Consider the following 25,262-nt stretch of genomic DNA (forward strand, 5'->3'; position numbering starts at 1 on the left):
AGACACATTTCGAAATCAAAATTGTTTATGTGCGCGATTTTTTGTTATTTTTGTATAAATTTTGGTTTATTTGGGTTATATCCGACTTTAATAGCTGTGACAACCTTCTTGGAAAATGCCCGAAATTGACGGGGAAGAGAGTGGCGAAGATGAAATAGCTCGAAATATGACAGCAGATGAAAATATGAGCGATGATGAGGAGAACGATGATGGTACATCGTCTGGGTCGGAAGAATCGTCAAGTTCAGGTCGGTTTTTTTAAATTTCTTCCTTAGAATGAATGATAAAGGTCATTTGTTTGTAGGGTATGTTTGAGTTCTGTTATATTGTGTGGGAAGAGCGATATTTTTACGCTACCCGACTCTATGACCTTTACAGTTTACATTCGTATTCACCAGTTACTGAGCGCAAATGCCTGTAGAACTGGAGTGATAATGAATGATTGCTAAGTAATATGGTTGATGAAATTTTTCATACCTTGAAACTTTGTATTCTTGGGTTATAAGACCACGTTCCGTATATCTTAATCGCCAATGCACATCTTGTACTAATAAACCTAGTCGCCCTATAGCAACGTATTAAAGAATAATTAGCATTCAGTCTTGTAGCTAGAAATATACAATGCAATCATCTGTTGCAACTAATTATAATCACCCCATAGTACTAAATATTAATGATTTGTGTCTGCATACGGTTGCCAATGGTCTTACAATAATTTCCACCTCAGGTGACGAAATTGAAAATGAAAAAAGACGCCAACAATGCATTCAAGAAATGAGTGAACTGGAAAAACAATTTGTTGATATCAAAGAGCAGTATGTTTTTATTAATTGTTTTCAAAATACCTAATGATAATTTCATGGTAATATCAAGCAAATCATTTTACTAAATTTTCCAGATTGTATAAGGAAAGAATAAGTCAAATTGAAAAGAAACTAGTAACTGTTCAAGAAGGTAAATATGATTGTAATACCTTTGACTATTATGATTCCAATGGTGCTACTAAAATAGCATGGTTTCAATGCATTTGCAGACACTGCAAAGGAATATTTGGATCCATTACTCAAACTGGAAGATATGTGTAAAGTACGACAAGACGTAGCAGGTATTCTGTTGGCATGTTTGACACCATAATTCGGCTATGCCTTTGGAATTGATTATTGACACTTACCAATCTTTGCTTTTCAGATATCTTGAAGGATTGTAAAGTAAGTAAAAAAGGTTTATGCATGTCTTACTGAATTTGTGAGATTAGCATTATAACTTTTAGATGAATCATTAAATATTTTGCCTTTAGTTACAAAATGTAGAAAATAAATACATGGCTGAAGGTCTGGCAACATCACAGTATTTTGAGGTGAGTAAACTAATATAGATTTAATGAAATGACTTATAGGCTAGAACAATTGGTTAACTAAATTATCTCAAAGAAACCAATCAATTTGCTAAAATTAAACTATCTGCTTTAGAGTGAGAAAAGTGCTCTTATGGAAATCATGCGTGTTGACTTGGAAGAAAAGATTCGAAAATTGGAAGAAGATAGGCATAACTCAGACATCAGTGCTGGTAAGAACAATGTGCCAATAGACCTTTCTCGTGAAATAAAAACATGAAAAGCCTGAGCTTACACAAGCTTACAAAAAATTAATATCTTACCATCTGCTTGGTTTCAGATATTTGGCTAGAATCTCACAGCGTAAAGAAACACAAGAAATCTTCTGATGGCTTCTTTAGCGAAAAGCGAAAGAAACCTGTTACGGTTACAGATATCCTTTCAACTATCATAATCTTGTATATACTTTAATAATATTCATTGGAAAACCCAGGGAAATGTTGTGATTCAGTATTTAAGATATATTCCTTAACATAATGTACGTCCTTATATTGTATACATGCTCAGGGATATGGACATCTACGAAGACTGGGCTGCTATCAGAAGGGTAAGATTAGTGGTGAAATGCAAGTAAATGCTTGCCACATAAATACTAAAAAGTTACTTTTGTATCCTAACAGGCAAAAGGTGCTTTATCCAGAAGAAAATCTGAAAGTAAGAGAGCATGCTTTTTTTCTTAAAAATATAATACAGAAAATACATTTCATTTAAGAAGCAACAGTCCATAAAATTTTATAATTGTTATCCTCTTTCTGTTAATTACAGGTCACAGTGGCCAAGGAGGTATAAACGATACACAAGTTTAACCATTTTGAAATATGTTGTAGTAAATATCAGAAAGAAGTTTTTCACAATATACCTATTATTTAGGCAACATTTTTGGAGATAGTAAATGCCCGTTCAGTGCAAAATATGAAGATGGCAAACTGTTTTATGAGGGAGAATGGTATGTATGGGAATGTTAGTGCCTTTACAAAATATTTTCTGTAATTTCCAAACATTCCATTGTAAAATATTTTCCAGGTTTCTAAAAGGCAATCATGTCAAGGTTGAAAGTAAAGGAGGAGCCCCAGTAGAGTATGTTTAAATGTATTCAGCCATAGTTAGATGCTGTTTATTTGATCTTGATTTACCTCAGATCGGGTGGTCCATAGCACCCAAGAATTGTATTACCAGCACCAAAGCATGTTCACCGACCCAAGAATTGTATTACCAGCACCAAAGCATGTTCACCGACCCAGTGGGTATCATTTGATTAACAAACTATTTCTTTTGCAGTGCTACCATCACAGGAATCAACACTGGAGAGGTACGAAATCAAGCTCAAAGTAGTTCATATAATTCATTTCACAAACCCTTGCATAATTTTGGTCACAAGTGTTGCTACAAGTTGCAAAACTGCAGAGTGGACAATCTGTAAAAATCTTTTATAGGTTTGGATTAAGAAGCCCCATGGAGACAGATTCAAACTTTACATAGCACAATTACAAAAAGGAAAATTCAAACTTAGAAAAGTTAAATAAGATGTAGTGTTGTATAACAATACAGAATGTAAATTGTTGTATTATATTATGTAGCATTCTACCTGCTAGATCCAGTAATAATTTGCTTTGTTGCAAATGTTTTTTGTACTAAACATACTCAGGCTTTAAAATTATATTTATTTATTTGACGTTTTCTAATGTCTGTTCTTTACATAATTGCTCAAGAGTTTGCCATTGAACCCCAGTGTATTTTATCCTAAAATTTGTATAAATTATATGTCTAAATGAAAAATGTACATGAACCTAACTTTACTCCCAGAGAGTAACAAAGTTTAACTGTCAACTAGGTAGCAAAAATAAACTAAATATCAATGTTCAACTAAGGATTAATGTTTAACTTAATATATTTAATTCTAAGTTAAGGGTGTTTTAATAACACGTCTCAAAGAAAGGCATCGCACCATTCTTTCAAACACTGATAACAGTCCCCTCCTTGTTTAGAATTTGCACCGGCTGTGGTTTTTATCCAATCTAGAAACATCTCCTCGTCTTTTCGTAGCACCAGAAATTGTCCTAGCACAACATACGCCTTATCAAAACCAGCTTCAGCTAACTTTCCGCCCAGAACCTTCCCTATTCCGGCTAACTCGCTAACAGCTTTATCGCCCATTGGCTCGCTAACGAAATCTCTATGCTTTTGTGAAGTCGAAGACATCTTGTGAACTAGCACTATACACGAAAGGCGAAATTTAAAGTGATTTTAAACGCAAACATTTGATTCTGTGCTACATGCATTCAAATATTTTGTACACGTACAAAAGCGATGAATGTACAAATATCAATGGAGCACTTTAATACATGATAAAGTGCATGACCACAGAAAGAAGTGTAGCTTACCCGATGTAGAAGTATTGCCTTGAAAAGCTTTAAATTCCTGAACAAAGTCGACTTCGAAAGTTCGAATGCAAGTATTTTCTACTGCATGCAAGCCTTTGTTCTTCTAGCTTCGCAGGTTCGCGCCGAATAACCGAATAATAATGAGAGCTAAGGGCGTTTGCCTGCTTCGGCCTGATTTGCAAACGTAAAAATTCCACTTGAACCTTTTTTAAAAACAGAAATAGCCTTTAATTTGCGAAACGAAAGCAACATCATATTTCCTTCCGCCTTAGGGTTCACTCGTTACGCCTATGCTTCAATTAAATCATGAAAATAGGAGAAATAAGTCACTTCAAAGTTCAGAATTAAAAAAAACTTCAATAAATTATAAATATTTAAATTTCCAGGCATGTAGGTCATTTGGCGCGAAAAGTTTTACGGAATATTTCTTTCGAAACATTCAAAACAAAATTTCCTTTCCTTTTATCATAGTTTGTATAAACTTTAGTTTTATCAAAGTTGAGCCGTGATTTTACCTTTTACGATGAGTACAGCTGCAGGAAATCGTGGTAAAAGAAATAATTTCCAGGTTTCTAAAAGCCAATCATGTCAAGGTTGAAAGTAAAGGAGCCAGGAGGAGCCCCAGTAGAGTATGTTTAAAATTCTTCTATTCAGCCATAGTTAGGTGCTGTTTATTTGATCTTGATTTACCTCAGATAGGGTGGTCCATAGCACCCAAGAATTGTATTACCAGCACCAAAGCATGTTCACCAACCCAGTGGGTATCATTTGATTAACAAACTATTTTTTTTCCAGTGCTACCATTACAGGAATCAACACTGGAGAGGTACGAAATCAAGTTCAAAGTAGTTCATATAATTCATTTCACAAACCCTTGCTTAATTTTGGTCACAAGTGTTGCTACAAGTTGCAAAACTGCAGAGTAAACAATCTGTAAAAATCTTTTATAGGTTTGGATTAAGAAGCCCCATGGAGACAGATTCAAACTTTACATAGCACAATTACAAAAAGGAAAATTCAAACTTAGAAAAGTTAAATAAGATATAGTGTTGTATAACAATACAGAATGTAAATTGTTGTATTATATTATGTAGCATTCTAACTGCTAGATCCAGTAATAATTTGCTTTGTTGCAAATGTTTTTTGTACCAAACATACCATCGTAAACAACGTAAGCGCGACACGCGCGCGAATATCACACGCGCGAATATCACACGCGCGAATATCACACGCGCAAGTCAAAGTCTGGGCCGCCTATGAACATACTCAAGCTTTAAAATTTATTTATTTGACGTTTTCTAATGTCTGTTCTTTACATAATTGCTCAAGAGTTTGAACTTTACTCCCAGAGAGTAACAAAGTTTAAATGTCAACTAGGTAGCAAAAATAAACTAAATATCAATGTTCAACTAAGGATTAATGTTTAACTTAAAAAGTTATCGGACCATTCTTTCAAACACTTATGACAGTCCCCTGCTTGTTTAGAATCTGCACCGGCTGTGGTTTTTATCCAATCTCGAAACTTCGTCTCGTCTTTTCCTAGCACCAGATATTGGCCTAGCACAACAGACGCCTTATCAAAACCAGCTTCAGCTAACCTTCCGCCCCGAACCTTCCCTATTCCGGCTAACTTGGTAACAGCTTTATTGCCCATTGGCCCGCAAACGAAATCTCTATGCTTTTTGGAAGGCGTAGACATCTTGTAAACTAGCACTATACACGAAAGGCGAAATTTAAAGTGTTTTTAAACGCAAACATTTGATTCCGTGCTACATGTACTCAAATATTGTACACGTACAAAAGCGATGAATGTACAAATATCAATAGAGCACTTTAATACATGATAAAGTGCATGACCACAGAAAGAAGTGTAGCTTACCCGATGTAGAAGTATTGCCTTGAAAAACTTTAAATTCCTGAACGAAGTCGACTTCAAATACAAGTACTGCGATTTCCAGTTGAGCGTGAAGTTTTGTCGCTATAGTTTCAAAATAAGCAATATCATATGACACTGATTGACACTGATTGTCACTGAAGCCAAATCGAGTCACACGGTTTTTTGCCTAATGTACGCATGCGTAACTTGCTCGCCAAGTGTCATGTTGAAATTTAATAAGTAAATCGATAGAAAAATCGAATTTTTGACAAACAAATCATGATTTAAACAAAACCTTTAGGGCCATGTCCCATTTGACTTAAAATTTTTAAAAAGATGGATGAAGTAGATCTTTTGAGCTAAGAACTGGTTTCTGAAATTTTTTGATGCTGGCAAAAACAGTAAAAAATATAGCTGAGGAGTGCAGGGCTTGCGGTATGGAAAGCTGTGCAATGGTTTAGCACTGGCTGAGCTATTTTTGAATTTATAAAACATGTAATACACGCTTTAGATACAATATATCTCCAGGAGATAAGACGAAATGAATTAACAAATATCTAGGGATTAATAGAAATGTGAAAACGAAATGATAGGAGCTTAAAAAACTTTGTGTACTTGAAATGAACAACAACAACATGCCGAACATGGCAGGTAAATACGACGAGCAATTCAGCGTATTTAGCGATTTGGCTATAAAAAAACAACTTCACCACCCTTGTCTTGGACTATTTTTCACACAAAGTTTACAAATTGCTGCTTATGCGTGACTATTATGACCATACACGAGTCTTTTAGCGGAACTCTGAAGACAAAAAATAAAGACATGGCCATAATTAGTTTTGAGTTTCGGGTTTAAAATTAGCAATAACTAGACACTCTTTGCTTTGATATTTTTTGAAAAAACAGATTTAAAAGACGGTTAACAACTTGAAAAATTCAGATAAATAATATTTACGTGTAAATATGGGACTTCATTGAAAAGAATTCAGCCAGAGTACATATATTCCATAGTGCCAATGCAAATATCTTTCGGCATCACTTGCACCAGCTTTTTTGATTTTCAAAAGTCAATTTTGAGCTATAGATATGCTCAATTGCCTTTCCACAATTAACAAAGGATACATATTACAAACATTGCTCTCAAACTACAAAACTTAACGAACAAACTTTCGCAATTCCACGCTCAACTGGAAATCACAGTATTTTCTACTGCATGCAAGCCTTTGTTCTTCGACAGTGTTGCCAAGTCAGTTTTCCTAAAAATCCCAATATAGCTCCCAAAAAATCCCAAGATTCCCTATTTTCCCCCAAAAAAATCCCAAGATTTTTTTCATTAGTTCCCAGGTCCCCTCATCAGGCGAAGTGTTCAGCCATGCGCGTTAACCGAAGCCTGGCGAAATACTTGGTCTTGTATAAAGTATAAACGATAGGAAGAAACCTTCTCACTGATCTCATCACTTAACTGCTGTATACTCTGTATGGTATATTAAAATATTTAGTGAATAACAGTTATACCGAGCAGGCAGATTAATCAGTATTACAACTATCATTATTAAAACATTATCTTGTCTCTATTCTAAAAAATCCCAAGAAAAATCCCAAGGTCTTATTAAAAAAATAAAAATCCCAAAAAAATCCCAACAGCCTTAAAAAATCCCAAGATCTTGGGATAAAATCCCAAGGTTGGCAACACTGTTCTTCGAGGCTCGAGGTTCGCGCCGAATAACCGAAATTACCGAATACCGAATGAATAATGAGAGCTAAGGGCGTTTGCCTGCTTCGGCCTGATTTGCAAACGTAAAAATTCCGCTTTGAACCTTTTTTAAAAACAAAAATGGTCTGTAATTTGCGAAACGAAAGCAACATCATATTTCCTGCCGCCTTATGGTTCACTCGTTACGCTTATGCTTCTATTAAATTATGAAAATAGGAGAAATAAGTCACTTCAAAGTTCAGAATTTAAAAGAAAAACTTGAATAAATTAATTTTAAATATTTAAATTTCCAGGCATGTAGGTCATTTGGCGCGAAAAGTTTTACGGAATATTTGTTTCGAAACATTCAAAACAAAATTTTCTTTCCTGTTATCATAGTTCTATAAACTGCAGTTTTATCGAAGTTGAGCCGTAATTTTACCTTTTACGATGAGTACAGCTGCAGGAAAGCGTGGTAAAAGAAAAGCCCCGGCAAATGAAATTAAAACTGCAAAAGAAAAAGTCAAAAAGCCACGAAAACCAAAAGGGATGCCAGACCTCAAACCCGGGGAGGTGCTGGTCGATTTGTTGAAGAAACGATGGCGATTGGGCGATCTTTTTGGCTGGGGAGGCTTTGGTGCCTTGTATTATGGTAGAGAACTTTGTCGTTCAAATATGAAATTATTGGAATACACTATAGGAATTTAAAAACAGGAATAAAAGATAATGGGGGGGGGGGGTTTGGCATGGTAACTGCCACCACACTCAACATAATTTCTGAATATATTTACAATAATTTCTGTTGCTTAGCATCACCTGATACAGACAAGGCTGTCAATGACAAAGCAACTTATGTTGCAAAAGTTGTAAGTTTTGCAATCAAATGTTTAATTGTGAAGATTACCAAACCATTGAATGGTAGTCACAGAATTGTTTTTTCACACACAGGAACCACATTCTAATGGACCACTTTTTGGAGAACTTGCATTTTATCAGCGAGCTGCTAAGGAAGAAACAAGTATACACAAATTTCTTTGTTGAGAATTTGATCAACTTCACCATGCAGCCAGCCAGCTAGGCTATAGTATTATAAATTGCCCTATGTGGAACCTCTTATGAAATACCATCAATCCATTTTTCAGTTAACAAATGGATATCTTCTCACAAACTGAAGTTTCTGGGCATTCCAGCATACATTGGTTCAGGGGGACATGAAAATGGTGGTTCAAAATATAGATTCATGATAATGGAGAGATTTGCCGATGATGTTGATCAGATATTTGCAAAATATGGCAAGCGGTTTCACATCCAAACTGCCTTCACCCTAGCAATTCGCATTGTAAGTGATGTGTTTCTTCTCAACACAGGGTGAAACACTATCAACTGAGACATCAACACTTGTTTATACATTACTTTAAGTTACATTAGACTTTTCATATGTAGATTGATATCCTTGAATACATTCATGCACAAGGCTACGTCCATGCGGACATCAAAGGCTCCAACCTGATGATGGGATATAGTAAAAAGGTACTGACCATTATTGTTAGGTACTATATCATCCTTCAGGTTTATGACTGATCTCATTCAACAGGTATTTCTACTGGATTATGGTCTAGCATATCGCTTCAATACGGACGGGGTCCATAAAGAATACAAAGAAGACCCCAAGCGAAAGCACGATGGGACTATAGAATTCACAAGTCGAGATGCGCATAAGGGCGTAGCTCCTTCTCGAAGAACAGACCTTGAAATCCTTGGCTACGTCATGTTACAGTGGTTGTGTAGTAAACTGCCATGGGAAGACAATTTGAATGATAAAGATTATGTCATGAATTCAAAAATAAGGTACACTGCAGCAGTTTGTCTTGTATGCTAGCCATTTTGTACCAAAATGTATCACTGTGGACTATCTGCCAGTTGTTACCTAACAGAAAATTTGTATTTTCTTCTATAGATTAATGGAGAATATTCCACAATCTTTGAGAAAATGCTTGAAAGATCAACGAGCTGGTAATATAATCGGTAATGACGAAACATACAAGTTGGAAAGAGGCACAGAAACTAATTCAAAGGATATTTGTTTTCAGATGAGTTGGAACAATATTTCAAATCAATTGCGACACTGGAGTATGATGAAACACCCAATTACAACAAGTTAAGAAAAATATTTCAAGATGGACTTCGCAAAAGAAAATTCCCAGATGATGGCCAAACAGTAAAGTTCAAAACAGACGACTGTTCAAGTGCTTCAAATGATGAGGCATTTGAAGATTGGTCAAATGAAATGGTACATAAATAAGATTAATAATACTTGCATAGAATAGGTTGCGGCAAATAGGTTAACAAGACTATCTTTCCCTGACCACTCCTCAGCACTGCTATGTGGGACAATGCCATCTAATGCCTCCATGCATAACTGTATGACAGACTGAAAGTGCTTCTATTCATTTCAGGAAGACAGTGAAGGCAATGCATCACCATTAAAACCTACCAGACAACCAATTAGTCGCAAACCTGCATCAAAGTCTTCAAGAAAAGAACCAAGCAGCCCTGCCAAAAGCTCATCAAATAAGAGAGTGGCAAGCCCTGTCAAGCCCTTAAGGGCTGCAGCTGCTAGGAAGCCAAAGGTTTCTAAGGTGCCTGGAAGAACATCTAGATCCAAGTTAGAAACAACAGAATCACCCGATCGTCAAGAATCATCTTCAAATTCTGAGAAAACAGTTGCTAAAGGTAGAAAGGGTAAGACAGCAGAAGAGAAACCAGCCAAGATGGAAAGACCAGCAGCAAAAAGAGGGCGTGGTCGGCCGAAGAAAACAGAGGAACCTGTGCTTGTAGACAGAGGCACATCACCATAGACTGATACTAGGACGTCGCTCTCTCTCTCTCTAAGGATGCATCACAAGGTCTTCCTCCAGCCTCACACAGCCACCTTAACTCACGTCTACCTGAGGACCTTTTTGCCAGCTAACAGAACATAACATTTGATAATAAATAATAATTAAATACATTTCCTATATCGCAAAAAATGAACAGTCAGATCATTTACATTTGAATATTTTTCTACAACCTGCATTAGTTGTGGTCGGTTGGCCATGCCTAAGTTTAGACTTAATGGTAAACCAGAATTAACTTTCTGTTCTTATCAGCACTAAACAAAATATAGTTAAGACTTGTTATACAATCATTAAAATTTGTTATTTCAACTATAAAAATAGGTTGCTAATAAAGCATTATTTGTTTTATTCGCAATAAAACGAATATATTTGTTTTATTCGCAGTAACGAGTTTAACGCGGTTTTTTTGCGCAGAAAAGAAAAAAAAACAAAACCCAAAATTTTGGCTTACGGGAATATACACTTACTTTTTATTTAACACGTTACAACGCCAAAAACGTATTTACATACAAAAAACCTCCAAATTATCTCCGTCTTGTAGTATGTTCCAAAAACACTACCCTTCTTCAAACGAACTTAAATCACACCTTCGCGAGGCCATTGTAACATTTTTAAAATATCGTTCTTTCCTTTGGCATTTTCTTGCAATCTTGCAATATGACTCGATATATCTTTTCTGACCGTGCAATCCGCGAGACCTTGTCTGGCTACAAGCGGGATGCCTTCAACCTCCTCGAGTTTCAGATCACTGCACTCCAAATTCTGCTCTAAATTTTGTGCCAGTTCAAGCGCTTGTTTCATTTCCAACTCCTCTTCAAGTTCACTGCCAATGTTTAGCAAATTTTCTTGAAGCTATAAAGAAGAAATTCGAAACAACGTGTTTCTGGCACATTTGCACACATATCTTTAGCTTTGCAATGTGGACCACAAAGTTCTTGGCGCATGGCAAAAATTAGATCAACTTTTCTCCAGATCGTATGTATTAAGAAGAATGTGCTACCTTTTGATATTCTTCAAACAAATATCCCCATTGTTCGGTCCATTTCTTTTGCGACTGCAATTCACGTATAACATGATCCTTCCTGCGTTACAAAAAAGCCAGAATTATAGAAATATTCTCATTGCAAAGTTTCAAAAAGCACATAATAAAAGACGCCTTAAAATTTCGACATAATGTACAACGTTTTCAAGACGTTGAACGAATCGCACTTGTAAGATCTTCATACCAAATTTCATCTGCATGGACAAAATTGTACACTTTTCCTTGCGCTCTTGTACCAAACATCTTCAAATGAATACCTCTCGCTTCTTCTAATTAGTCTTCAATTAACACTACAAATGGCTTAATTAAGATGTTCGAACCGTTTGACGTCATAATTAGTTTCCGAGCAATCGCCGCACGCTTCGAGGTTGGAAGTAAATTTTAGTTTTCAAAATTGGATGCACGAAAGCGTTGAAACCACTAGGTGTCAAACGCTTCGCTTGTGTTCTCGTCATGCGTGCGAAAGATATCTAAGCACCAGCAATAAAACAAAGAAAACTCGGCGTGAACTGATCATTATAGCCATTGGCGTAGGCACGAGATCATTCAAGCCGCCTGTGTTTTTTGCCACAATTTGATCCTCCGTAATCAACGATGCCTTTTCAATTTCAACTTGTCATACGAATCTTTCAAGTGTGGATATGTAAACAAAAACATTTGTGTAAATATTTACGGTAGGAAAGAAACAACATACTGAGATCATGCTAAGCTCTTGCAATGAGGAAGCAAGACATCAGATCACCTCGATCAAAATGGCGACGAATTCAGATGTATTTTTCGCGCGAACGAAATCCGACAGTAAAAGACGATTTGTTGTAGTCATCCCAGTGGTCTTTTTGTTCCTGCTGTTCGCGTGCCTATGGTCTTTGCACGATCTGGGAGCCAAGCGTAACGAAACGCAGCGACGGAACGTTTTAATTTACGCACCAGCACGCTCGGGATCCTCTTTCCTCGGTCAAGTGTTCAACCAGCATCAAGACGCGTTTTACATTTACGAACCGTTGTACATGTACACGATACTCGACAAACTTCGAGTTAAGACACCTTCACAGCTAAAACACGACTCATTGACTCTACTACGGGACTGCTTTCGATGTAACTTTACCAACCATGAGTTGTACTTATATTTTATCTCCCATCCAGGGTTTGCCTCGACACTTTTTAGGGATTCGAGCAAAGCTATGTCCTCACCACCTTTATGCCAACCGCGTGAAGACAAGTCGAAGATTTCAAGTCGACACATTGAAGAACAGGGCGCTTGTACGAACCGTTTGGAACCAATGAAGACAAGCGCTGTGTGTCGACGTCATAAACAAGTTGCGGTTAAAATATTATCAGACCGAATGATGTTGGAAGAGATTTTCAAGCAATTCAGCAATTCAGGAAATTTCAAAATCATACACTTGATACGCGATCCTCGCGCTATCGTGGCCTCGCGTCAACGTCTTGGTTGGATTTCCAAGTCCTCCGATACTTTGGCAAAGATCCGAGAGTTTTGCAATCGTATGAACGACAATTTCAAGTTTGCTACAAACACGTCTTCGGAATTTTCTAAAAATTACATGTTGTTGCGTTACGAGGATCTGGTTGCGAACATCTTCTCGGCTGTGAGGAAAGTTTTCAAAGCAACAGGTTTGAACATGACAGAGCACGTCAAATCGTGGCTTCTAGAGAACACGAGATGGTCAGGAACCGTTGATAACTCGGAACCGTTCAGAACAACAAGAAGAGACGCGTTAAAACAAGCTAATCTTTGGAGAAGTACGATTGCAATGAACACAGTTCGTGCGGTTGAAGATAACTGTAAACTTGTTATGAAGAAAGCTGGTTATAAGACAATTAAAAACCAGAAATATTTAAGGAATACGACTTTATCCCTACTAGCAAGACCGACAAAAACTTTAAAGCAATTTTTAGTTGTTAAATACTAGTTTATCGTAGGTACTGATAGAACATATTTACAATTAGATTTGTGTGTGGTTTGGGTGTACGATTTGTAATGTCTACTGGAGTCTGGAGTGCACTACAGTGCACTTCGTTTAGACGTTTACCAAGTTGAATTTCTACCTGTTTAGCAGCGGAAAATGCAAAATGCAAAATGCAGTTCATTCAACATCGTCGTGGATAACGAGAAACACGTGTAGATACAGTGCTTTTATTGTGAGTAGACTGAATTTTTTTCGTCCAAAATTTGTAGGCTTTTTATACCTGGAAGGAATAGAATATTTTCACTATAAAGCCCGGCCGTTTCTGATAAATCTTGGCTCTTGCCCGTCCACTGACTCCGCATACAATCTTGTCGAAGATTTCAGGTACTTTACTTTTTACTTACAATTCAAGACATGCCGAACCAGCTCGTATCTCGTCCAGCTCCATAAATGTCCAGCATTTGGTACTGATTCGTTTCTTCTTCGGTTTAAAATGGTAAAATTCAAAAAATATCGCTGAACCTGTGTGAGAGAAGACATACTTAATACTTTCACTTTCTGATCGCGAGTAGTTGAAGGATCATTACCAGGAAAAATAACTACACTGAAAGCACATACCTTCTGGTAAATCTTCTATTGCTGTTTGCAGTTCAACGTTGCTATCAAAATGAATATCTCGGTCTTCTTTTCTTTTTGCCGTTGGAGTGTTTTGTGGAACGGTAATGTCGACATTATCCGGACCTTTTACGAAATTAAACAAAATCAGACACGCACAAGATTGGCGCCGCCATATACGTCAAAAGAGTGTGTTTTTGAGGGAATTAGTGAAACATTGAATGAAAAAATACCTTTCACGGAAACGGTGATAAATGGATTAATAAATTCGGAAGTATCTTTTAATCCAATTTTAACTATTTTTATCGTTAATCTGTGATAACCTTTCTTGTATGGAATTCTGGGTAGAAGTTTACCAAGATCTAGATAATGTATTTGTTTACATTTTAATACTGAAATTATAATCAAACTGCAATAAAATGCAAAAAAGTAAGGCTTCAAATGCCACCTTTTGAGCTCTCTTGATCCTTTTGAACTTCTTCTTCCAAAATTAAATTATTGTTTGTTTGAAAGCTGCCAGATCATATAAATAAAATGACAATGCTGCATGTTTATGTAGGTATAGAAGGCCATATGCCATGAATGTGATAATTATATATTAACTTATATAACTCACACTGGCTCAGGAAGGTCGACTTTAATTGGGAATATTTCATTCTCTTCTGACAAGATGTTTTCTAAAACTGATCATGAAACAAGCTGAAGCACATATTAGCAATAAAGTCTTGCATCGACTGCATTGTTTATAAATAATTACCCAGACAGAGTTGTCTGATGTCATCAAGGGTGATTTCTTCATCTTGCAGATTCTAAAAGCAATCGTGCAGCAATAATGGTGGTGTTCGAATAACACAAACACTACAGGACTGTAAAATTGTTATGGAGGAATACCTGCAGGAATCTGCTTCTTAAATGAAGACAGGCAGCTACCTTTGCAATTATTTCCTGCCAAATAATCATAGCATCAATAGTAGAAATATAAAGGCATTAATAACCTACTGGGTCTGACAATACTCTCCCAATGACAAGTAAAAAGGTTTGGCATATAAAGGAGTATACATTTCAGCTCATTGCTAATTACTGGAATTACATATTGTATATAATATAAATGTTAGACCTTTTGTTCAACATTGAGTAACTTTTCTTCTGGTGCAAGTTGCTTAGAAAGTTGTCGAGATAATCTACACACAGAAAAAACCCATGATGGGCAAGTTAAGCAATAAATATTCATTTAGATTATCACATCTAGATTATCACATCTAGATTATCACGAAGGATCTAATTTGTAATGCTACACCATAGTATTTTGACTCGACTACATTGCCCTAATGAAAATGTACCAAATAAGTATAAATCATGTAACAAATGTATAAATTTTTAATGTGAATAATATTAGGACAGCACTCTCATAAATTATTGCAACACGGGGTCTCTAAAAAGTTGCAAATTTGCAACAATCTCTCTGATTCGTGAGAGACGTACGTTAATTGTTTGCTAAAAAACTTGCAAATTGATACATGCTATTTAATAGCAAATCCTTTAAGTGCAAGAATTAAAATTTATAACACGCCTTAATGTTGTAATATTGCATAATAGTAAACAATATTTTGCAAATTACATTGCAAAAAACAGCAGACATCTTCACAACTAACCTATGATATTCCTCACTGGCCTCTACGAATTGACCCCACGTATCAAAGTCCTTTCCTCGAACGAGATTTTCACGCCATTTATTAACCGTAAAATCCAACGTCGCATTAGTCATTTTCAAACAAGACAAGCTCGTCTTGATGAATATTTACTAAAACACCAACAGTGGAATACATTTCAAGATCAATCCTTGACTAATAAAACTCGTCGGGAGTGACATCTTCTTCCGAACTATGTTCCGACGTGCGTTGCGGTGTCCAAGGTAACCATATCAAATTTCAATTCATTAAAATTTTCAATATTTCTCATTTGTTTTCGCCCCCGTTTTGTTATTAAGACATTTCTGCAGTTGCTTTTTAAACCAACCCCTTGCTTTTCTTTTTTTACTTTTATCGCCGATCTTTCTCTTATCACCCTTACCGACATTTCATTCATTTCAAATTCTTCTTCCAATCTTTCATTTCGCAGGGAACGAAGGTGTTATAATACCCAGTTTATATTGCTCTTCAAAAAATTGATGAGATTTGAAAAGTTACGATATTTCATCTCTTAATCTTTCCATAATATATTCTTTTTACTTCACACGATTCTACTTCACACGACCCAAACAACAAGTTTTCTTCTTAATATGGCTGGGTACTTGATATATTTGACACTTCACACATATATTATCATACTCATGCATGTAAACCACCGACAACAACACCCACCTACCAAGCCAAACTTCCGCTTGTGTTGGACAACGCGATTGCAGCGAATAATTCGCAAGTGAAATTCCTCTCACAGCTTTCATTGTATATATTTTCTATCGCAAACATGGCTACGCCAATGATGGGTGCAACCAGTTATTTTGACAAAAACGTCCCAAAAGTTGTTCTTCGTAGTCTATTTATGAAATACGATAAGGACAAGAGTGGAGTGCTTAATCAAACCGAACTTCGGGGGCTATTTCAAGGTGATTTAGGTATGACAAAGGACCAGGCTGAAGCCTACAGCATGATGTTGGATAAAGATGGCAACCAGACAGTAAGTTTTGAAGAATTGCATCAGTGGCTTACAAGCGGCGAGAAGTTTCAGAATGCCAACGATAAATGCAGGTGATTGATGATTCATTACTTTGAGTTTAATTACAATGTTTGATCTATTTATCAATCAAACTTTCTTCATAGTCGCCAGAAGCCGCAGTTGTCAATAGCTTTGACGTAATTCTTTACAATGCAATATTTATTCCGAAATCTTTCTAATTGAGATACGTGTTATCATTCCTCTAGAATGTCAACATATTTAAAATATGCAGGGTTTATAAAAGATCATATTCAAATTTAAATTAACTGCAACCTGTTGTGACAGTTGGGATTCCGGGCGACTCCCGTTCCCCATTACAGTAAGAATCATTTGTGCCGACGAATTACGTTGTCGTTGGTTAAATTAATAAAATTTATATAGGCTTGCTGAAGGTATACTGCAGAATGTATACAATGATGATATATACATGGATAGTATTATGATAATATGATTGGTCTTATTATATCCATTATTATCATTTCATTATCTATTGTCTAAGTGCATTCGACGATTCAAAGCACGGCTGAATAGCAAACTTATTTGTAATCTTTTGTTTCCAGATTTTATCGACTGAAAAAGGCTGTTGAAATGTTTAAAAAATTTGACGCCGATGGCAGCGGGTCAATTGACGAGAATGAATTCAGACAGTTAATGATTGCAATCAATTGTCCAAGAGATAAGATTGACGAGGCAAAGAAATCGCTTGATAAAGACGGAAATGGCGTTATATCATTCCCAGAATTTCTGCAATGGTTAAATTGGTTGCCAAACGACGAGTGAACTCTAACATTTTCTAACTAATTTTAACAAATTCACGCTGATTATTGCCCGACTCATCAATCGTATTATTATTATTTAAGTAATTCCCTAATAATAGTTACCAAACTAAATTCATGTGCAGTGCAATTGCCTATGTACTGTGCGGTAGGAATAACCATAGACTGCACCTAATTTATGAGAATGTTTTCATTAATAAACAGTATAAAGATTTCTGTCGACTGTTTCTGGCGTAATTACGGAATATATTTCCCGCTATATTATCTAAAGTTCCTGTTAGGATTCCTGTTTAAAACTGCTAAAAACAGATGATAATTTCGGTGTACTTATATTGGATAAGTCGAGTAGGTTACAAGTTATTGCGCAACCTTTCCCCGTATGCGGTGATTTGCGTGGCAGATTATATTTCAAATATTTAATCCTGGTTTTCATATGTCGTAATTCTTCGGCGATGTTCTACGATCTACTGTCGGTGATCAATGAAGTAGATAATTCTTTGGATAGACAAGCATTTTATGTATCAATACACGCAACCGACAATAGACATCACCGATAAATTACTATATATGCTGTCAGAAAACCAGGCTTAACAATTTAGGTATTGAAAGACTACTATATTTCAGCAAAGATGGATCTGGTTTAAAATAATTTAAAACAGATATACTCATGTGCTTGGTTCTGACTTACTACCATCCTCAACATCATTTTTCTCCACGTTCACCGTGTCACTAACCTTAGTCTGTTCCTCACATCGTTTCTCGTCAACTTCCTGGCTATCTGCGCATTCACCTTGCGTTTTCACCTCGTCTTTAACGCCCAATGCTTTGGCTTCATCACATTTCCCTTCTTTGTCTTCTTTGCCTGCCATCTTGTCAATTTTTTCGTGTTCATTTTTAACCAGTTTCACAAGCTCCTCCTGTTATGAAAAAGAAGCGTTCAAATTTGCAGAAAATATCCTCGCACATCATAGAAACCGCTGTGGCAGAGTTTTAAACTATATAAAGAAGCAGCGAAGCTACAAAACAAGCGAAAAACGAAAGGAAAACAAAACGAGATCTATATCTATGAGAAAACCTTACCTTCCATCCAAGTAATTCTGCCAACGCAAGACAGCCATCATCACAAGATCCCAACCATGCCACATCTCTGTAATTTCAAAAAGAAATTACTATTACTCATCGTTTGTTAATGGTTTTACCTGTGTCTGTCCAATCTAATGGATACGTCACTGGGGCTAGTTGTACGAAAGCTGGATACTCCCTCGTTCACATCAATCAAAAGACGAAAATCGCAGCGAAAATTGAAAGCGAAAACATTTTTTTATTCTGATTCACTTTTTTTCATTTCATTTTTTGAATAAAAAACTTTCTTTATCGTTCTATTTCGCAATCATTCGAACTATGAACAGGCCTAATAGAAACTATTGCTCGCCCACAGTCGCTTGCCTGAAGCGCAAACAACCTGGAATAAATCTGCAATTTTTTTACCTGTAGTTTTTTGGATGATCGAATTGCAATCCTCCACCACCAAACATAAAAGAAAAGTCCCCCTTAATAATAATAGACAAAAAGTTGAATAAAACTGTTAGCAATTTTGTGGTATTTTATATTACCCAGTGGAATCCTGCTTTGTAATAAAATCTTACCCCTCTTTGTCCGCATTTATCCCGATTTATCAGCAGACGTGGTGTGGTCTCCGTGACGTGATCAACGAGTGAAGCAAACGGTTGAACACTAAGCGAGGTTCCCATTATGATTAACAGATCGCATTTTGGCATATCCTGGAGATGAGGTGTGGTATGGTATAGTTTTAGTTCGATATGGTGTTGTATGCATAGTGTGGTATAGTATGGTATATTGGTACCAAATATGAAGTAGCATGTCATGGTCTGGTGTGGTATGGTATATGCTGTTGTAATATTGCATGGTATGGTATGGCATGGTATTGGTATGGTATGGTATGGCATGGTGGGCTGGTATATGGTATCATTTTTGTACAGTATATGGTATCATAGTGACATACTGGTATATGATATGGTGTGGTATGGTAAGATATGGCATAATAATAATAATAATAATAATAATTATAATAATAATAATAATAATAATAATAATAATAATAATAATAATAATAATAATAATAATAATAATAATAATAATAATAATAATAATAATAATAATAATAATAATAATAATAATAATAATAATAATGGTTTATTAAGGCATCTCCACATTACATGGCTATTCATCCAACTATGCTAAAATTTATAAATACAAATACATATGCATAACATGATATGATATGGTGAACAGTAGTATAATATGGTTTGGTATAATATGGTTTGGTATAATATGGTTTGGTATAATATGGTTTGGTATAATATGGGTTGGTATAATATGGGTTGGTATAATATGGTTTGGTATAATATGGGTTGGTATAATATGGGTTGGTATAATATGGTTTGGTATAATATGGTTTGGTATAATATGGGTTGGTATAATATGGGTTGGTATAATATGGTTTGGTATAATATGGGTTGGTATAATATGGGTTGGTATAATATGGGTTGGTATAATATGGTTTGGTATAATATGGTTTGGTATAATATGGTTTGGTATAATATGGTTTGGTATAATATGGGTTGGTATAATATGGTTTGGTATAATATGGTTTGGTATAATATGGTTTGGTATAATATGGGTTGGTATAATATGGGTTGGTATAATATGGTTTGGTATAATATGGTTTGGTATAATATGGGTTGGTATAATATGGTTTGGTATAATATGGGTTGGTATAATATGGTTTGGTATAATATGGTTTGGTATAATATGGGTTGGTATAATATGGTTTGGTATAATATGGGTTGGTATAATATGGTATGAAAGGGAATTAAGAAATTGTAACTTAGGAGGACAATACTGTTTCGAGAAAAATGACCAACCTGTGAAAGAAGTCGTGAAAAACGATCAGGCAAGCTTTCACCAAAAAATACAATATCTAAAAAATTAAATTAAATGGCAATTCTTGATATATTCCTTTTATTGTGGCTTGTTATTGATGCATGAAATACTTTTCCACACCTGGTTTAACAACACCTTCACAATCACCTTCACATGTTGGAATATTGTCAGCAAAAATTTGATCTAAAAATTACACCAATGAATACAAGCAATGACCATAGTGTCTTGAATAGTGTCTTGAGTGCTTGCCCAATATTTCTCCTAATGTTTTGCAGATAGTTTTTCGTTAATAAGATTACAAACCAACTAACCTTTTATCCATTCCTGCGTGTACTCTTTGCGACATTGTGAGCAGTGCGCTGTGTGAAATGTACCATGAGCTTCTACAAGTTTCTCCCCAGGAACACCAGCAATCCGTTCCAAAGTATCGATGTTCTAAAATGATCCAGGCAATTCACTTTTGAAAGGTTTTGGAATTTGTTGAATGCAAATTGCTTCCGTCTTACCTGAGTATAATGGCGAAGGAGCAATCCTTTTTCATTAAGTAAATGGAGAAAATAATGACATGTTGTTGGCTAATGATATAAAAATATATACATGATAATTAAGTAAGGTTATATATTATAAATAACCTATTACTGGCAATACACCAAAACATCACTAAACTAGACAGTCAATGCCAAATGCCAGTTGATAACAGACACCTAGATATATACCAGGCTTTAGCATTAATGTATCTGCCTGACTGCCTTTTTACATGAAATAAAATTTCTAATGAAATGCATACTAAAAATTTTAATAACCTTAAAATTTCCAGGGTACAATTCCTTGGCCAGTTTAAAAAAAGGTTCAGGATTTGACTAAAAAAAACAATCCGTCAGTTGTCATTAATAGAGACTGATCATTACAAACTAGTATTACTTCAAGCACTTACTCTGAAGAAACTAATATCAAAAATTGCTTCAGGATACGGAAGATTATATTGCTGTAGGTTATCATAGAGTCCACTTCCTGGACTTCGAAAATCTGGAATACCAGCTGAAGTTGAAATCCCAGCACCTGCCATTGTTACTATATTTTGACCTGAAATGTTTTAAATTGATGAATACCATATAAAGTTTGCATTTGAAGGTGGTCACAATAATTGCACCCCATATTGACCATTCTAATTTGCATAGAATCGTCAAACGTCTTTGGAGTGATGCTAGACTGCATCGAATAAGGGATGACAACTTAGAGGTATGTTTTCGCTTTCAATTTCCGTTGCGATTTTCATTTTCACAGAGCAGCCTAAATTAATATATATATAGTGTATTTCGCATCGTTCTATGATCATACATTTTCCCGTCTGAATGTATTTTGCAATTCCTTCAAATGTAACTTCATCAAGAACTTGCTCGTGTTCAGGCTCCTTCTGTTGTTGTTCACCAGGTTTGCTTATTCCCAATCTTGCAAAGAGAGTTTGAAGGAAGCTTGGTAGATCAGGATCTATAAAGCAAGCAGGATTAAATGTACTGAATCTATATTAGAAGAGAAGAAGGATGTAAGAAGAGGGATGTAAGAAGAGGGATGTAAGAAGAAAGTAGCAAGAAGGGGGATATTTACCACCACTTGAACTATCTCCCTCTGCACCTTCAGCACCCTTAGCATTACTGGTCGCATCTGAGCTGTTCTCCCCTGTGCCCTTTGCCTCTGCTTCTGGAATACATTTTAAACAGTATTTTGTTTAGTTTTCATAATTAGTATTCATACAACATATATAATGCATATTCTTGGATTTCGTGCGGGTGGTGGCCACTGGCCAACATGTAATGAAGAGAGACCCAGCTAATCAAAGTTGGTTAGTTTTTCACTACTTATGCTCTAGCTTTGCATCCAGTGCAATTCCTTCTCACTTGTCCACTTACTTCACAATTGTTGAAACATTTCAGTAAAAATGCTTAATAATGAAATCCACCAATATGTGTGCAATTTCAAAAATTTTAATTACTTGTATAAAACACAACTTGTCAACCACACATACAGTATATTTCACTGCACCATTGATGCTATTTATTTCAAATTTTCATATGTCTACTTACCCTTCTCCTCATGAGAAGACATCCTGATAAAAAGAAGTTCTAAAGAAAATTAAACCATAATTTATAAACACAGAAACAATACGTCAAAATAATGACATAAATTGATATAGTTTCGTTTTTACATGTAGCCCGCCGGACCCGCTTAGCCGCAATCGCACACCCTCAAAGCAGGCGTGTTCTCAGGCGAAGCACTGAAGCGAGGCGATTAGAACATTCCGATCGTGAGATTCTCCAAAAAGTTTGTATCTGAAAATTGTTTTGGTTTTTCGTGAATAACTTTAAATTCGGCCGAAAAAGTGGGGTTGTAGACGTAAGTACGACTTATTTTTTATCATTTTGTGCTTTTTGTTGCCTTGAATTGACATCTCTGGGCTTGAACATGCAGAAAAACTTGTTAGAAAATTGTTACATATTGACTCGAGAATGGAATGTGTTTACATTCGATAACGTTGTTTTACAATGTTTCAATCCATGTTTATTGACGAAGTATAGATTGTAAAATAAAGTTCTAATTGTTGTATTATGCGATAGGATTTAGTGAATTAATGTTTTTTCCTGTATTAAGGTTATATAGTACGATTTCAATGTATGGCATCATCTTTTGCCTATAACATAATATAATATTAGTTATTTTACTTATATTTCTTATCGGTTCAAAGGGAATTTGACGTCCGTATGGCTGGCTCAACGCGTTGGCTAGAGTATTTCATCAGCTTGGAAGGTCTTATAAAGATCTTAGAATTTGTAAGTTTCTTGTGCGCCATAATATAAAGTTATAAACACTATTCATAGTGCATTTCAATCAATATAATCTATTAACAGAGATTGCCTCATGCAGAAAATCATTACCCTATTCCTTGGTTCACTTTTTGGTACTTGTACATTTGTACATTGTGTATAACCACATAGGATTAGGATCTCATAAAATATACAATTTAACTGATATTTTCACATCTCTGACAGTTAAAAAATTGGTCTTTGACAGTGACTTCTATTTGCCTGTGGTCTGATCAAGAAAATAGTTATAAAGGTTTATCTTAATTCCATGCATCTTTCTATAGATTGTGTCCCTTTTGGCATTCATTCTGATTCTCAACTTTGATGACTGGAGCCTGTTTTCACGTTATGGTTTCTACATAATTGTGGCTGGTTTATGCTGGACCTCGTTGCTGATCATCCTGGTGGTTCATGGTGTTGGTGTGTGTGCAAGCAAGGTGTACGGAAAATGGCAAAGAGAATACTCCTTGTTTGTGTTCATGCTTAGCTATTCCCTGTCCTTCCTATTTCTGTTTTTCTTTGGCTCAGCACTCCTGGCTCAGTGGGCTTATGATATTGCTGATGGATTCCTTATTCTCTGTGTGGTCAGTGAAATAGGAACCTTTAATGATTATTTCCTGATGTCATATTTGACACTCGCTTATCAGTATTAATCTATTATATTCATTTCAGATTCTTGGCTTCGTTTTGGTCATATTATTTTTCATCGACAGCTTCATCTATTACAAGCGCGTCAGGCAAATCCGTGTCGAAGAAGTCAGTTGGAAACCGAAACGCACCGGCACATCTTACGCTTAAGCGCACAACTAACCATCCAATCATCTTTGTTTGTTGTACATTCTTATGTTTAACTGACCAGTATACAATTCTATTTCACTCTGGATGTAAATATAAGTACTGTAACAATGTTGTTTCAGTGTTGTTTCTGTTTCAATTGTACTTTTGTATTATTTGTGTATGTATATTGACAAGGAACTGATGTCAAATACTAGTAAGAAGGTAATCTAAACTGAAATATCTAGTGGTAAACAATGTGTAATTTAAGTTGTATATTTCATCTACATATTTGCTGTGTGTGAAGCCCATGCCTGCTTGCATGATTAGGTTATGTGACCTTTGTTTTTAATAAATAATCTGATATATATCTTTGTCCTTATTTGTTAGACTGAATGCTAAAATCCATGTTCTTTTAAAAATCTTACTACAGCATCTTTGTGATAACCTTTTATCTTCACTTGACTTGTTATTTCATTGATTTGAAAATGAACATCTTCTCCTAACATTTTCTTTAACATTTTAACAAGTTCCTGGAAACCAGAAAAACCTATTTAAAATTATTTACAATGTTGTGTGATAACATAGGGAGTAAAATAATACCCACATTTAAATCACCCTTGATGTTTCTGATGACCGTTAGCACTAGACTTCCTCCACGTTTTTTATCAACATAAACTGGCAAGTTGTTTGTTTTTGATCTTCTGATTTGAAACGGCAAGGATGGAGGTGGATCTGTGACAAATAATAATGGTAATGGAAAAATAGAAATTAAATATTGCTAGATTAGTGACCTATAGCTTTTCATGACTTCTTAAGCAAAAACACTGCATTCTTTTGGACAAGGTTCAGTAAACAAGAGGTTTTGATCCAGGTTCTGGGATAAGGAGATGGGATTACTGATTAACAAACATCTTCAGAGTTCAGACTTCAATAGAGGGTGTTTGACTATTGTGACTTTGAAATAACTAACTGTATTCCTACATACTCTGTGGGGGTACCCATCCACTTGGTGATCTCGCTATTTCCTCCAATCTTTCTGGTTTTACTTCGTAAGTACTGCAACTTCCAACACATACAAACACTGCACGCGGTTTCAAACTTGGCTGTTAAAAAAGAGATTTATGAATTATGATTTAATCTTTAACCACAAAAGCATTCAAACAGGAACACAAAAATGGTACAGTGAAATAAAAGATCAACACTAAATGAACATAACTTACTTTGTACGCTTTTAAACAATGAAATGCCGAGTTGTTTTGACGGAGAATAGTCAAAAGGCCAGAAAAACGTGAAATTCGAACAGCCATATTGACTGGAAACCAATAGTTTGGATTACATGAAAAAGCC

General features: G+C 35.6%; 8 protein-coding genes across 9 annotated transcripts; 5 read left to right on the top strand and 3 right to left on the bottom strand.

Moving 5' to 3' along the window:
- Positions 1-22: 22 nt before the first annotated feature.
- LOC114522339 (breast cancer metastasis-suppressor 1-like protein-A) lies at positions 23-3,308 on the top strand. The gene is made up of 15 exons (XM_028543006.1): positions 23-248; positions 728-815; positions 899-954; positions 1,034-1,105; positions 1,189-1,208; positions 1,298-1,357; positions 1,470-1,566; positions 1,674-1,766; positions 1,876-1,940; positions 2,014-2,047; positions 2,159-2,176; positions 2,264-2,339; positions 2,417-2,470; positions 2,672-2,702; positions 2,827-3,308. The coding sequence occupies exons 1-15, from the start codon at positions 116-118 to the stop codon at positions 2,914-2,916; spliced, it is 987 nt and encodes a 328-aa protein (XP_028398807.1). The 5' UTR covers positions 23-115; the 3' UTR covers positions 2,917-3,308.
- A 4,393-nt stretch (positions 3,309-7,701) lies between these two features.
- Positions 7,702-10,546, top strand: LOC114522080 (serine/threonine-protein kinase VRK1-like). Its single transcript, XM_028542699.1, has 9 exons — positions 7,702-7,995; positions 8,154-8,209; positions 8,292-8,361; positions 8,486-8,682; positions 8,787-8,873; positions 8,938-9,191; positions 9,301-9,368; positions 9,434-9,633; positions 9,800-10,546. The coding sequence occupies exons 1-9, from the start codon at positions 7,794-7,796 to the stop codon at positions 10,199-10,201; spliced, it is 1,536 nt and encodes a 511-aa protein (XP_028398500.1). The 5' UTR covers positions 7,702-7,793; the 3' UTR covers positions 10,202-10,546.
- A 216-nt stretch (positions 10,547-10,762) lies between these two features.
- LOC114522079 lies at positions 10,763-11,723 on the bottom strand. The gene is made up of 3 exons (XM_028542697.1): positions 11,467-11,723; positions 11,241-11,322; positions 10,763-11,092 (listed from the first exon to the last, which is right to left on the bottom strand). The coding sequence occupies exons 1-3, from the start codon at positions 11,523-11,525 to the stop codon at positions 10,817-10,819; spliced, it is 417 nt and encodes a 138-aa protein (XP_028398498.1). The 5' UTR covers positions 11,526-11,723; the 3' UTR covers positions 10,763-10,816.
- Positions 11,724-11,968: 245 nt separating this feature from the next.
- Positions 11,969-13,225, top strand: LOC114522074 (carbohydrate sulfotransferase 5-like). The gene has a single exon (XM_028542693.1). The coding sequence runs from the start codon at positions 11,984-11,986 to the stop codon at positions 13,211-13,213; it is 1,230 nt and encodes a 409-aa protein (XP_028398494.1). The 5' UTR covers positions 11,969-11,983; the 3' UTR covers positions 13,214-13,225.
- LOC114522075 (axin interactor, dorsalization-associated protein-like) lies at positions 13,138-15,796 on the bottom strand. Its single transcript, XM_028542694.1, has 10 exons — positions 15,478-15,796; positions 14,943-15,006; positions 14,717-14,770; positions 14,583-14,634; positions 14,442-14,508; positions 14,274-14,338; positions 14,059-14,187; positions 13,829-13,951; positions 13,615-13,732; positions 13,138-13,490 (listed from the first exon to the last, which is right to left on the bottom strand). The coding sequence occupies exons 1-10, from the start codon at positions 15,588-15,590 to the stop codon at positions 13,388-13,390; spliced, it is 888 nt and encodes a 295-aa protein (XP_028398495.1). The 5' UTR covers positions 15,591-15,796; the 3' UTR covers positions 13,138-13,387.
- A 378-nt stretch (positions 15,797-16,174) lies between these two features.
- Positions 16,175-17,530, top strand: LOC114522077 (probable calcium-binding protein CML16). The gene is made up of 2 exons (XM_028542695.1): positions 16,175-16,572; positions 17,101-17,530. Exons 1-2 carry the CDS (start codon positions 16,292-16,294, stop codon positions 17,318-17,320), a joined length of 501 nt encoding a protein of 166 aa, XP_028398496.1. The 5' UTR covers positions 16,175-16,291; the 3' UTR covers positions 17,321-17,530.
- A 101-nt stretch (positions 17,531-17,631) lies between these two features.
- LOC114522073 (NAD-dependent protein deacetylase sirtuin-2-like) lies at positions 17,632-25,225 on the bottom strand. 2 transcript variants are annotated; one of them, XM_028542692.1, is made up of 17 exons: positions 25,136-25,225; positions 24,901-25,018; positions 24,520-24,647; positions 24,361-24,445; positions 22,362-22,400; positions 21,886-21,975; positions 21,619-21,768; positions 21,215-21,363; positions 21,084-21,140; positions 20,787-20,855; positions 20,592-20,715; positions 20,401-20,463; positions 20,262-20,317; positions 18,963-19,097; positions 18,805-18,866; positions 18,397-18,463; positions 17,632-18,233 (listed from the first exon to the last, which is right to left on the bottom strand). In XM_028542692.1, the coding sequence occupies exons 1-17, from the start codon at positions 25,220-25,222 to the stop codon at positions 17,982-17,984; spliced, it is 1,731 nt and encodes a 576-aa protein (XP_028398493.1). In that variant the 5' UTR covers positions 25,223-25,225; the 3' UTR covers positions 17,632-17,981. The 2 variants fall into 2 exon arrangements, with proteins under 2 accessions (XP_028398493.1, XP_028398492.1); XM_028542691.1 differs by having other exon boundaries at positions 21,886-21,978.
- On the top strand, positions 22,562-24,280 carry LOC114522078. Its single transcript, XM_028542696.1, has 4 exons — positions 22,562-22,671; positions 23,021-23,105; positions 23,423-23,722; positions 23,811-24,280. Exons 2-4 carry the CDS (start codon positions 23,037-23,039, stop codon positions 23,934-23,936), a joined length of 495 nt encoding a protein of 164 aa, XP_028398497.1. The 5' UTR covers positions 22,562-22,671; positions 23,021-23,036; the 3' UTR covers positions 23,937-24,280.
- Positions 25,226-25,262: the final 37 nt, after the last annotated feature.

This window comes from Dendronephthya gigantea, unplaced genomic scaffold (assembly GCF_004324835.1).
Source record: "Dendronephthya gigantea isolate DGI-Jeju-01 unplaced genomic scaffold, DenGig_1.0 000022F, whole genome shotgun sequence".
Lineage (NCBI taxonomy): Eukaryota > Metazoa > Cnidaria > Anthozoa > Malacalcyonacea > Nephtheidae > Dendronephthya > Dendronephthya gigantea.

Coding starts and splice junctions, on each gene's coding strand:
- LOC114522339 (XM_028543006.1), top strand. CDS start 116: ATGCCCGAAATTGACGGGGAAGAGAGTGGCGAAGATGAAATAGCTCGA. Junction 1,106..1,188: donor AGTACGACAAGACGTAGCAG/GTATTCTGTTGG, acceptor TTTGCTTTTCAG/ATATCTTGAAGGATTGTAAA. Junction 1,767..1,875: donor GAAACCTGTTACGGTTACAG/ATATCCTTTCAA, acceptor AACATAATGTAC/GTCCTTATATTGTATACATG.
- LOC114522079 (XM_028542697.1), bottom strand. CDS start 11,525: ATGTTTGGTACAAGAGCGCAAGGAAAAGTGTACAATTTTGTCCATGCA. Junction 11,323..11,466: donor GTCCATGCAGATGAAATTTG/GTATGAAGATCT, acceptor TTTGTAACGCAG/GAAGGATCATGTTATACGTG. Junction 11,093..11,240: donor TGTTTGAAGAATATCAAAAG/GTAGCACATTCT, acceptor TCTTCTTTATAG/CTTCAAGAAAATTTGCTAAA.
- LOC114522078 (XM_028542696.1), top strand. CDS start 23,037: ATGGCTGGCTCAACGCGTTGGCTAGAGTATTTCATCAGCTTGGAAGGT. Junction 23,106..23,422: donor TTATAAAGATCTTAGAATTT/GTAAGTTTCTTG, acceptor ATCTTTCTATAG/ATTGTGTCCCTTTTGGCATT. Junction 23,723..23,810: donor GATTCCTTATTCTCTGTGTG/GTCAGTGAAATA, acceptor TATTCATTTCAG/ATTCTTGGCTTCGTTTTGGT.
- LOC114522075 (XM_028542694.1), bottom strand. CDS start 15,590: ATGACTAATGCGACGTTGGATTTTACGGTTAATAAATGGCGTGAAAAT. Junction 14,635..14,716: donor TAAGAAGCAGATTCCTGCAG/GTATTCCTCCAT, acceptor GATTGCTTTTAG/AATCTGCAAGATGAAGAAAT. Junction 13,952..14,058: donor TATCACCGTTTCCGTGAAAG/GTATTTTTTCAT, acceptor ATTTCGTAAAAG/GTCCGGATAATGTCGACATT.
- LOC114522080 (XM_028542699.1), top strand. CDS start 7,794: ATGAGTACAGCTGCAGGAAAGCGTGGTAAAAGAAAAGCCCCGGCAAAT. Junction 7,996..8,153: donor CTTTGGTGCCTTGTATTATG/GTAGAGAACTTT, acceptor TCTGTTGCTTAG/CATCACCTGATACAGACAAG. Junction 9,369..9,433: donor ACGAGCTGGTAATATAATCG/GTAATGACGAAA, acceptor ATTTGTTTTCAG/ATGAGTTGGAACAATATTTC.
- LOC114522077 (XM_028542695.1), top strand. CDS start 16,292: ATGGCTACGCCAATGATGGGTGCAACCAGTTATTTTGACAAAAACGTC. Junction 16,573..17,100: donor AATGCCAACGATAAATGCAG/GTGATTGATGAT, acceptor TTTTGTTTCCAG/ATTTTATCGACTGAAAAAGG.
- LOC114522073 (XM_028542691.1), bottom strand. CDS start 25,222: ATGGCTGTTCGAATTTCACGTTTTTCTGGCCTTTTGACTATTCTCCGT. Junction 22,401..24,360: donor AAGTCAAGTGAAGATAAAAG/GTTATCACAAAG, acceptor AATTTTCTTTAG/AACTTCTTTTTATCAGGATG. Junction 19,098..20,261: donor TTTCACGACTTCTTTCACAG/GTTGGTCATTTT, acceptor CCTCATCTCCAG/GATATGCCAAAATGCGATCT.
- LOC114522074 (XM_028542693.1), top strand. CDS start 11,984: ATGCTAAGCTCTTGCAATGAGGAAGCAAGACATCAGATCACCTCGATC.